Raw genomic sequence first — 12,065 nt, 5'->3', positions numbered from 1 at the left:
TGAGTTAATTGTAAATATTTTAATGTTAGTTTGCTCATCTATGATCTGAGATCATTGCTGAGATAAGAAAAATGACCCCAAACTACAATTTAATGCATTGGGAAAAAACAATTCTAAAACATAGAAATTCCAGCTGCAGTATTTGGAACAGCTCTGTTGTGTATTGTGGGTCCATTCTCCTGGAATAGCTTAAGAGCGGCTTCCTGTGGTGGAGATTTTAGAGTTTTAATTTTGGCTATTGTTTGGAAAAGATGGGCTGTCTGTGTAGATAAAAATAGCACTGTACTTGTTTTACACCATTTATATACATGTGGTGATATAATGTAAAATTCTGGAATTAAATAGTGACCCTGTAATTCCAAAAAAAAAATCTCTATAGTTAGATACAGTTTGCCTATGAATTAATATTTATATTCCTGGACAATTTTCTAACTTTTCTGTGGCAGGTGACACCTCTTCTTTTCAGACTAGATCAGACTCTCTATAACATACTGTGGCTTGTTATGTGAAGGAAAAGCCTACTTATCTGTTTTCTGTTTGTCCTTCATCAGCCTTAGGATGACTTTAATTGGCACCTCCTGGCTTACAAAAGACTCAAACTGTATGCAGTGATTGTGTCTAATTCTGACTTCCTATACTCATCTCTGATTGCCCATATAAAAACCATATGCGCTGATACTAGATTTTGGCTGTCCATGGCTGTTAGTCCTTCCAGTTTGTGTCTGCTCTTGGTGTCGAGATCTGTTCTCCACCTCTCTGTCTGAACTTGTTCTAATCATGTTCAGACCAGCTATGATCTGACTGATGTTCGCTTTCTCCACGAATCTTCTGATTATGGTCAGTATCGTTACTACACTGGGACTCTGGGTATCTGCATGTACTTGATCCAGATAGGTAGATGCAGATAGTCTGTGAGCAGATGGAATGTCGGGTCGTTCGCATTGAGATACAGTATTTGCTGTTGTTATACTAGATTCTGATATCCTTGTGTGGATCTGGAGTATTCCTGGTCATGTTGATATCCGGAAGGTTTGCAACTCTTTCTAACTCTCCATGACTAGTTACTTTTCTCATTGCTGTTATACAACATCTGATGAAAGCAAGTTAGGGATGGGTTTATTTGTCTTCGAATTAGAGAGGATACATTTCCTCATGGTAAGGAAGGTAAAGTGCCTTGTCTCCTCGTGTCTGTAGTTAGGCAGGCAAGAAATGAATTAGTTTTCCGCTTGCTTTCTCAATTTTATTCAGCCTGGGACCCCATTTTTGAAATCCTTCTGAAATATCCTCATAGATGCTCTCAGAAATGTGGTTGTATACACTTCTAAACCCTTCTGCATTGATGATGGAGAGTAACTGACACATTTCTTTCCTCCTGTCTTGAGCCTTAGCTGCTTATAGCCATACCGGAGTGGCTATGGACAAAAGCTGAGAGTCCATTTCAATCTCCAAACTGTCCTTTACTATAACTGTATTGACTATAACTGGATGCTTGTTTTCTGTTTATACTGTGTGCATAGAACTCCAGTCTTCATGTTTTTATTACAATGGATGGGCCCTTGTCTTATTTCTCATTCATCCAAGCTTTTCATGGGTTATAACTAGGTCTCTGAGTGTGGCAGGGTTCTTGTCTTTTTGTACAGGTTACAGGCTGTTACTGAACTTGTCTTTTGGCATCTGTAGCTATCTTTTGACTGTTCATGGCTGCTTCTGCGCCTTCCTTTTCTATTGGATTCATCTTCTCTGTGACCAGAACCAAACTCTCCATGAATTTATATGTGGCCTTGAGAATCAACTGTTTGTCTAGAGCTGTCTTCTGTCTGTTCGTAGCTGGGTGTTTGACTGTTTATGATGTCGTATCTGGATCATCTATGAGTAGATTTAAACTAACCATTAGTGGATATCTGGCTCTGATGAGGCCTTGATTAGAAAGAGTACTCAAACCTTTAAAATTTGTGTTTTATGTTCCCCATGATTGGATACTTAGCTTTCTTTGTGGCATATCCCACTACCTTCTCTACAGACTGCCCGAGGATTGAGCCGTAACCCTGCCAGACAGAACTAATTATCACTATCTGCAGACGCACCCTGCAGTCTTCTCATAGCTAATCCAGAATGTGTTAATAGGACTTGTCTGTAAGTTTAGCCTAAAGCTATAGTGGTACCTTTTGATTGTCCATAAGTGAACCCATTTCTGTCCCTTCTGTTGAATCAGATTCTTCATGGAAAGATCTGAATTCAGTGAGTAGACAACAATATTTGATTACCTCAGTTTTAAAAAGAAAATTTGCACATGTAAGTTTTATTTCTTGTAAGATCATCAGGGCGACAAATGGATGGAAGCAAGGCCCATAAATTTAGGAGAGAACCAATCACTTTCAGACTTTGAAAGGCTAGGTCCTTGATGTTTTATCCTCAGCACTTTGGGGATCCATATGTCCTTACATTTGCCACTGTTCACTTACAGAGTGACTTCTCTAGTTAAGGATGAAAGTAGTTGTTGTCTGTGAGTATAAACACAGATGTTTAGAAGGCTATTTGATACTATGACAATTTAACAAGCAATAGTAATAGTTACCTCTTGTGCCTCTGAGCTCTCTAGACAGATTTGTTGACTGGACCTCTGACCAGGTGTAGATTTCATTTGTGAAGCAGGCTTCAGATCTAGTTAGGGTGTGGTTGGCTGGCTCCTGTGGTAGTCATGCCACTTTGACACCAGTGGGCACCTCTTACCTTCCTAGCGTCCACAGCTGGGTAAAACCTCCGGTGCCTTTTCTCCCACTGCCGCCTGCACTGTACCTATTGGCTTGATTTCTCTGCATCTTGCACTGAAGCTTGTGGTGTCTTCAGCAATCAGGTCTTATTTGCTCACTAGTTATGAGGGGAACACGGGGACTGACGAGAGCCTGCATTGTTTGGGAGGCCTTTGGAGCCTCCTTGACATTAAAACCTTTTCTAAAACTAAGGTTTTCTATGTACATTGGTGTTTTGCCTGCAGATATGTAGGCAGGATCAGATCTCCAGAACAGGAGTTACAGACAGCTATGAGTTGTCATGTGGGTGCTGGGAATTGAACCTGGGTCCTCATGAAGAGCAGCCAGTGCTCTTCATTGAGCTGAGCCATCTCTACAGTCCTGACTCTCATAGAGGTATCTGTGCTGGGAATGTTGTTTAGAAATTCTCTGTTTCTATGAACAACATTGCTTTCAATTTCCCTTCTGTAGTTTTATTTTATTTTTTTATTTTTTTTATTTTTTGGTTTTTCGAGACAGGGTTTCTCTGTGGTTTTGGAGCCTGTCCTGGAACTAGCTCTTGTAGACCAGGCTGGTCTCGAACTCACAGAGATCCGCCTGCCTCTGCCTCCCAAGTGCTGGGATTAAAGGCGTGCGCCACCACCGCCCGGCTCTTCTGTAGTTTTAAATATAAGATAGTAGGTTTCCATATAACCTTTTGGTACACTCTTTGTTTTGATTAATTCTTTCGCTACCCCTCCCCTCCTTAAATTCCTCTCCCTTTCTTTTTTTTTATAAGACAAAATTTAATGAAAATTGGTCAATGAGTATATATGATTTATGGTGCTAGTCATATCAAACTGCCACAGAAATGTGAAAGAGAAGAGATGGTGAAGAAAATGCTACATATTGTCATCATCTGATTCATCTTCTTCCTTCAAAGACTCCTTGGCATACTTCTCTGCTTCCTCCCTTATATCTTTTGGAACAATTTCATGTCTTCCTTTCGTCAATTCACCAACCCAGCTGAGCTCCAGTTCAAAAGCTTTGTCCTTCACCTCATCATGTACTATATAAATTATTTTTGCAACTTCTTTAACTACATCACGGCAAGTCATTTCTTTCATCTGAAGCGTCTCTATTTCTGTCTTTGCAGCTTGTCTGGCTTTGCCAATGGCACAGCCCCAATAGCCATATGAAACCCCCGACGGATCAATCATATAGAGTTGTGGGCCGTCATTCACACTGTAAGACCCTAACATGAAACTGCAGCCAAAAGGTCTAACAGCACTGTAGAGTGTATAAGCGTGTACGTACATGGCCACTCTGTCTGCAAGATGTTTGAGAGGAATGTTATAGCCAAAGTTAGATCTAAAGTTGGATGCCTCTTCTCTTGCTATGTCTGCTAAGGAACGAGCATCTGCCAGCAGACCTGCGACTGCCATTCCAACGTGTCGATCAACATTAAAAAGTCGTTTATTGGAGCCTTCTTCATAAAGTTTAGAAAGGACTAATTTTTCTACTCCGAACACAACACCATCTTTACATCTGATCCCAATAGCTGTACTACTGTTTTCCACGGCCTTCATAGCATACTCAACTTGAAAGACTCTTCCATCGGGAGAGAACGTAGAAGCTGACAGGTCATACCCGGTCCCAATGGAGCTCATGGTGCCGACCCCGGAGGCCGCGCAGCGATCCCAGGCCTGAAGTGCCTCCTCTCCCTCTCTTACCTGTGGTCTCCTCTATCATCTATTGCCTCTAGTTCCATCCATTTTCCTGAAAATTTCATTTTTCTCCAAAGTTGAGTAAATTTCCGTTGTGTGCATGCACCTCATATTTATTATCCATTCTGCAGTTCAAGGACATTTAAGCTGTTTCCATTTCCTAGTGTCCTTATTAGGATTCCCTTGCTGTGATAAATACCATGACCCAAAACAACCTGGGGAGGAAAAGGTTTATTTCATCTTACAGCTACACTCTATCATGAAGAAAACCCTGGGCAGGAACTCAAGGCAGGAACCGGAGGCAGAAATTGAAACAAAAATCGTGGAGGTGCACTGACTACTGCCTTGCTTCCAGGGTTTGCTCAGCTTGCCTTCTTATAAATCCTGCCAGGGGTGGCACTGCCCCCAGTGGCCTGGGCCCACTCCCATCAATCATTAGTCATGAAAATGCCCTACAGACAGTCTGGTGAAGGCATTTCCCAACTGTGGTTCCTTTTCCCAGATGATCAGCTTGTGCCCAGCTTCAAAAAACCTAGCCAACACACTTCTTATGAAAAGAGCAGCGATGACTATGGATGTTCAATTATCTCTGCAATACACTACTGAATCCTTTGAGTGTATGCCCAGGAATGGTTAACTGGGTCATATAGTACTGTTAATTCCATGTTTCTTTTTTAAAGTATAAGACTCTTTGTTTCTTCCCTGACCCAAGGGTGGTTCAGTAGTTGACTGTTCAGTTTCCATGAGTTTGTAAGTTTTTTGGGGGTAGAATTGTTGTTAAATTCTAACTTTATTCCATGGTGATCTGATAAGACACAAGTGGCTACTAAATTTTTTTTGTATCTGTGGAAGTTTGCTTTGTTACTGAGTATGTGATCAATTTTCGAGAAAGTTCCATAAGATGCTGAGAAGAAGGTATATTCTTTCCTATTTGGGTGGAATGTTCTACAGATGTCTGTTAAGTCCATTTGATTCATTACCTCCATTAGTTCTCTTATTTCTCTGTTAGGTTTCTGTCTGGTTGACCTGTCCATTGGTGAGAGAGGTATGTTGAAGTCTCCTACTATTAGTGTGTGGGGTTTGATGTGTGCTTTGAGTTCCAGTAATGCTTCTTTTACATATATGGGTGCTTTTATATTAGGGGCATAGATATTTAGGATTGAGACTTCATCCTGATGAATTGTTCCTGTTATGAGTATAGTGTCCATCTCCATCTCTTCTGATTGATTTTAGTTTGAAGTCAATTTTGTTAGATATTAGTATAGCCACACCCGCTTGTTTCTTAGGTCCATTTGATTGAAAAACCTTTTCCCAACCCTTTACTCTGAGTAAATGTCTGTCTTTGTGGTTGAGGTGTGTTTCTTGTAAACAGCAGAATGTTGGATAGTGTTTTCATATCCATTCTCTTAACCTGTGCCTTTTTATAGGTGAATTGAGACCATTGATATTAAGTGATATTAATGACCAGTGGTTGTTAACTCCGTTGTTTTTTTTTTTTTTTTTTTTTTTTTTGTGGTAGAGTTTATGTGTTTCCCTTCTCTGGGTTGTGTTTGTGGAGGGTTGTTAGATGTCTAAGTTATTGTGAGTGTTGTTGGGTTCCTTGGGTTGTGATTTTCCTTGTATTACTTTCTGTAAGGCTGGGTTTGTGGCTACGTATTGTTTAAATTTGTTTTTATCCTGAAATATCTTGTTTTCTCCATTGATAGTGAAAGAAAGCTTGGCTGGGTATAGTAGTCTGAGCTTGCATCCATGGTCTTTTAGCTTCTGCAGCACATCTATCCAAGACCTTCTGGCTTTTATGGTTTCTATAGAGAAGTCAGGTGTAATTCTGATAGGTTTACCTTTATATGCTACTTGACCTTTTTCCTTTGCAGCTCTTAATATTCTTTTTTTATTCTATATGTTTTGTATTTTGATTATTATATGTCAAGGGGATTTTTTTTGATCCAGTCTATTTGGTGTTCTGTATGCTTCTTGTACCTTTATAGGAATATTCTTCTTTAGGTTGGGAAAGTTTTCTTCTATAATTTTGTTGAATATATTTTCTGGGCCTTTGAGCTATAATTCTTCTCCTTCTTCTACCTACTGTTGGTTCTCACTGAATTTTTGGTAACAGCCACCATATAGAACCAGCCTAGATGATCATCAGTGTGGACAATGAAACTGTGGTGTGCATAATCAATGAAATTGTATTCAGTCCTAACAAAAATCAAGTCATTTGCTGTTGAATATATGAACCCAACCATAACATGATGCTAGACTCATCAAACACAGAAGGAAAAATCTTGCGCATTTTTAAAAATCATTTATGGAGTTTAGATTGAACTACCTGTGAATGTGTAGAAATGTGTAATATGCATCATACTTTTCTAAATTGATATCTTCTATCAGTTCAATGGTGCTTTCTATAACATATAATTAATTTTATTGAAATCATGTTCAGCTGCAGTTTCATTTGTATGTTCTAGGAGGACTATTCTCTTTTATAAATTGCTCAAATATTAAATGACAAGTTCTCACAATATTCACAGTGTGAACAATATTACTCTTTATGGCATATAACACTAAATGATAGTGGAAGGGTAGTTCAACTTTCTATTTATATAATGAATTTCATTGTGTTTAAATTATGTATAGCACTGTGATTTAAATGATTTAGGACATTTTTAAATGTTATTACACATGTGTTTATAAAGTTAAAACAGAAGGTTGAAGGATGAAGGACTGCATTTGGGTGCCGCTTGAGTGTGAAGTGACACCGGGAAAATGACAACAAAGCCTGTTTCCTACTAAGGACAGGGCAGAGTTAGAGACCTGAGGGTGTCCACAGTTCCGTGAAACCATTGTCTTAGTGCAACTGCAGTGACTTGATTTGAAAACAAATGTCAGAAGATTGAACAGGACCAGGCAAAGATTGCCAAACCATCCACTCTTGAGTGCTGATCTCCTCAATGTCAAGATTTCCGCAGCCCCCAGCAGAAGGGAAGGAGGGAGACCATTGCAGTGGTCAGCTGTGCAGAAGTTCCCACACTGTAACAACTCAACTACAGCAGCAAAATAAAGGGATGGAAACTATGAGAATTTCTGTAGGTCTTCTTCAAAACTTTGTTTATAACAGAGGAAGAAAAACACGGTTGTGAAGAGAAAAGACTGGCCGATGGATGTGCTCTTTGTCCTCAATTAATCTGAGTATTGATTTTTGTCCTTCAAGTAAGTGTCTAACAGTGAACATTGACCTTCAAGTCCATTGATAATGAGTTTTTCTCAGGTTTTAAAACTGTGAGAAGTGACTGCCATTTCTAAGTCCTCACATCAGATTACAAATAAAAACACCATTGTAGTTCTTACAGATACAATAGAAGAGTTGTTACAGCTTGGTATTGGCATAGAAACAGAGAAGTCGACCAATGGAATCGAATAGAAGACCCTGGCTTTAATCCACAAACCTGTGAACACCTGATTTTTGATAAAGGAGTTAAAAGTATACAATGGAAAAAAGAGAGTATCTTCAACAAATGGTGCTGGCAAAACTGGATGTCAATCTGTAGAAGAATGAAAATAGATCCATATCTATCACCATGCTCAAAACTCAAGTCCAAATGGATTAAAGACCTCAATATCAGTCCAAACACACTGAACCTGATAGAAGAGAAAGTGGGAAGTACTCTACAACACATGGGTACAGGAGACCACTTCCTACGTATAACCCCAGCAGCACAGATATTAAGGGCATCATTGAATAAATGGGACCTCCTGAGACTGAGAAGCTTCTGTCAAGCAAAGGACACTGTCACTAAGACAAAAGGAAACACACACATAATTAAAGAGGTCAGAGGGCAACTCTCTGAGAGTAGAAAAGATGACTAAGGGATGGGATGAGGACGATGCTGAGAAATGAACAAGAAAAGTCTTGTCAGGACTAGTTGCCAAGGCTTTTTTATTTGTAAGGAAGAGGCAAAGGGGCACTGTTATCTGGTGAGTGGTGAGTGGAATGCAGAACCTTTCACAGATGTCAGCATCTCAGAGCAAAGTCCAAGGATCAAAGCAGGAGGAGAGGGCAGCAAGCCTGGACCAGTCTGCCTCCTGCAACACTTGGTGAAGTTTTCCTCACCAGCTTAGCAACAGCCACCAGATTGCTGGCTACTGCCACAGCTGCCGCCACAGCTGCCGCCACCGCTGCTGCCACAGCAGCCACTGCCGCCACCGCTGCTGCCACAGCATCCACTGCTGCCACCACTGCTACAGCATCCAGAGCTCTGGTGTCTGCGACGGAGAGATCTGCGGGGCCTGTGGTGGCTCAGGCAGCAGCCACCACCACCAGAGCTGCAGCAGCCTCCGGAGCTTGAACCACAGCAGCCTCCGGAACTGGAACCACAGCAGCCCCCGGAACCCAGACTGCAGCAGGAAGAGACAGGAGGACACTTAGGGGGACATTTAGGAGGACACTTTGGGGTCTGGCACTTGGGAGGACACTTGGGGGTGCACTTAGGAGGAGGCTGGCACTGCTGCTGGCTCTGCTGGCAGGACATCTCCCTCTAGGGTGTTCAGGAGCTGCAAGAGAATCACACACATGTCAGACAGCAGACACTGAAACATTCTTGCTACCTGAATTTTACCTATAAGCCCCAAAGCAACCATTCATAGTCCTTTCTTTTATAACATACAATGTCACAATGTGTTCATAATGAATTCAGAACCTCAGAAACCCATGCAAGAAGATACTCATTGTCACCCAGTATCCAGAAGCTCTGAATGATTATCTAGTGACAACTGAAAATGTGTATTGGTCTTAGTCCTCACACGAGTGCCAGTATATAGATTAATTCAAAGAAAAGTAATTGAGAAGCAAAGAGTAATCACTACTTGAAGGTGATTTTAGTTTAAAGTCAGTATTTGAGACCTTTTAGATTACTGATGGGAGAGTAATCTCAGTCCTGAAAAAAATATATGCAAACCCACTCAAATCTGCCTTGGGACTATGAAACCCTGTAGTGAGTACAGGGTTCAGAGGTGTACAAATCACCACCTCCACAGCTCGAGGTCGACAAAGTCAGTGTCATCCAGGTAGTGTCTTCTTGATCAGAGAAGGGTGTGAACAGATCCCAGAACCATGGCTGTATTTCTTTCCCAAGCCTAAGTGAGACTCTGTTGACCTTTCCTGAACCAGCTCTTCTTCAGGAGTTAGTGGAAGCGTTTTCTTCACAGGCTAACTCTCCCCTGAGCCTGTCCAGATGCTCAGGTCTCTGTGCTCAGTATCCCATTCCGAGGGGTCCTAACAGTGAAGGTACATCATCCTCTCCAGAGTCAGAATGATCCAAGAATTGCAGTCTTTCAGAGCTGTAGCTTGTGTGTGTTCATGTCCCCATTTCCTCGCCCCTCACTCTTCACTATGTTTTATGATCTATCAATGTCCTCTAGGTGGGGAGACCCCTCCAAGACTCCTGTTCAACTCTAGTCTGGCAACCCCTCTGGAAAAGTCTCTGATTTTGCCTCCCATGGACACTTACCAAGTTGAGAGGCAGCTCACGATCTGTGGGTATCTCAGGAGGTGAGTGGTGGAAGTGCCCTATCCCTCAGCCCTTTTATTCTGATCCTGGGCTCTGTCTCAGCCTGTCAGAGAGTGTGTGAATAGGGGTGGCTTTGCCTAGTGACACCCACATTGTTATGTGACTGGTGATGACCAGATGATCCCAACAGCCTTCCTCCATAGGGCCAAGGCATGCTGCATCTATCTTAGGACATGGTTTAGGCATGAAGGGAGGAAGTAGATTCCTGGATCCTTAAACCTGGCATATCCACAGAGTACCTGCATTGGGAACCAGTCATACCTCTGGCTTCCTCCTTTTCTCCTGGTTCTTCATGTGATATCTGCAGCTAATAGCCTAATTGACATAATAAAACCTTGAATGTCAGCTTCCATCCATGTAGTTCCCAACTGTGCCTGTATGGGTACAATTTAGATGCCAACATTATTAAAAGGTACATAATGCATCTGGTTCAGTATCAAGTTATGCTGAGGTGTGGTTCTGAAAGTCTATCTTTCCTGCTTCATTTTCCATTGAACTATTACAGTGGAATGTTAAGAAGAATATTTATAGAATATTATAAAAATAAATGAAATATTGGAGCAGTAAAAATGTGGCTCACAGAAATAGAGCATCATGGTACACAGCTTACAGCAGACATATGTTCAAATTGCTAAGTACAGGGTGAGGACACTGCTCTAGAGACAGAAATGGAGAGATGCTCCTCAGTGAAGAATGCACACTGCTCTTGTAGAGGATCCGAGTTTGGTTCCCAACATCTACACTGAACAGTTCACAATTCCTGGAAATCCATCTAGAGGGCCTCTAACACCCTCTTCTTACCTCCAAGGTACAAACGCAGGCGCGCGCACGCACACACACACACACACACATGCACACAAACATACACACACATGCACATCCTTAAAAATAAAAATGTAATCTTTTAAAACAAAGATTATGGGGATGCACAATTAATGATATGTATAAAAATTTCCCAAGTAAATCCAAGACTTGAAATATACTATTCATTAATTATAAAAATGCAATTGTTGTGACCAGAGAGAGTGGGTGTCCTCACTTGGTCTGTTTTTTAATTTGTTAGGCATATAACTTTATATTGGAGAGTTTTTGAATTTACAAGTAATCCTGCTTTAGGAATGTGCTACTCTTGTCTTTACCATTTCACAGTTTCTGGAAACTCTTTAGCAGCCAGCATATCCCTCTCTAGGAACCAGTGTGCTGTTACTAGAGAGGTCAGATGGCTTGTTACTAAGAAGAAAATCAGGAAAAGGGTTCACATGACGTAGAGGGAATCATGTTCTTCACCTATTAGAAATAGAAAAATAGAGTTAGTCTACACCTTCATGTGAGAAAAAGCAGGCTATGCCCCTGACTGAAAGAAGGTAGGTTATTTTAAATAAAATCATTGATTAGTAGTTCACAAAAATGTGTTTCTGTGGTCATTAGCACTCTGTCTTCTCTGTGTGCCTCTGATTTTTGTTCATATTCTACATGTCTATAGACTATATAGAAACAATTATTTTGAATATTTTTATTTTCAGTATTTAATACAAATAGTTGTTATTCATTATGTAATAATGTTTCTAGAGAATCATTGAGATTAAGCAAATTCAAAGAGATGAAAGTGTCAATATGAAGAAAATACAGACTAAATTGGCAAAATCTCTTCTCCTTAAATGCTGGTGGGCTCTGGAAGTCTCAGTCCTTGGAAATAAAATGTACCTGGGACACATGAGCATGTTGAGCACAAATAAAATGTAATACATAAATATGAGTATTTATTAATATATAGTTTCATATAGAGAGATGTGTGCTTCTCTACCTCATATCATCTAATTATGTGTATCTATATTCTGCCTGCATGTCTGAATATCATATTCTCTTTCAAATACATCTAGTATTTATAAATACTCAAAGTTCTAACTCAAAATACAGCCCCTAAAGCCCCTTGATCTTCCATTTGCTGTGTTGCAGCATCAGAAGCATAGTAGACCCAAACCCTCACAATGATAACTACCACAAAGTCCGTAGCTAAGACTTTTTCAGGACTGTATACCAGT

General features: G+C 40.6%; 2 protein-coding genes across 2 annotated transcripts in view; both read right to left on the bottom strand.

Moving 5' to 3' along the window:
- Flg (filaggrin) overlaps window positions 1-12,065 on the bottom strand; it is a 121,623-nt gene that overhangs the window by 21,194 nt on the left and 88,364 nt on the right. The window contains exons 15-16 of the mRNA XM_057793838.1: window positions 8,700-8,851; window positions 3,636-4,340 (exon numbers count right to left, since the gene is read on the bottom strand). Of these exons, the coding sequence (XP_057649821.1) occupies window positions 3,636-4,340; window positions 8,700-8,851 (857 nt within the window). The remainder of the gene's footprint in view (window positions 1-3,635; window positions 4,341-8,699; window positions 8,852-12,065) is intronic.
- On the bottom strand, window positions 3,521-4,438 carry LOC130889533 (proteasome subunit alpha type-3-like). The gene has a single exon (XM_057793342.1). The coding sequence runs from the start codon at window positions 4,397-4,399 to the stop codon at window positions 3,632-3,634; it is 768 nt and encodes a 255-aa protein (XP_057649325.1). The 5' UTR covers window positions 4,400-4,438; the 3' UTR covers window positions 3,521-3,631.

Source organism: Chionomys nivalis, chromosome 18, assembly GCF_950005125.1.
Source record: "Chionomys nivalis chromosome 18, mChiNiv1.1, whole genome shotgun sequence".
Lineage (NCBI taxonomy): Eukaryota > Metazoa > Chordata > Mammalia > Rodentia > Cricetidae > Chionomys > Chionomys nivalis.
The sequence above is the reverse complement of the archived record's forward strand: the minus strand, read 5'-3'. Positions and strand labels throughout refer to the sequence as shown.

Bases quoted from the DNA above. Each gene is read 5' to 3' on its own strand.
- LOC130889533 (XM_057793342.1), bottom strand. From the start codon at position 4,399: ATGAGCTCCATTGGGACCGGGTATGACCTGTCAGCTTCTACGTTCTCT.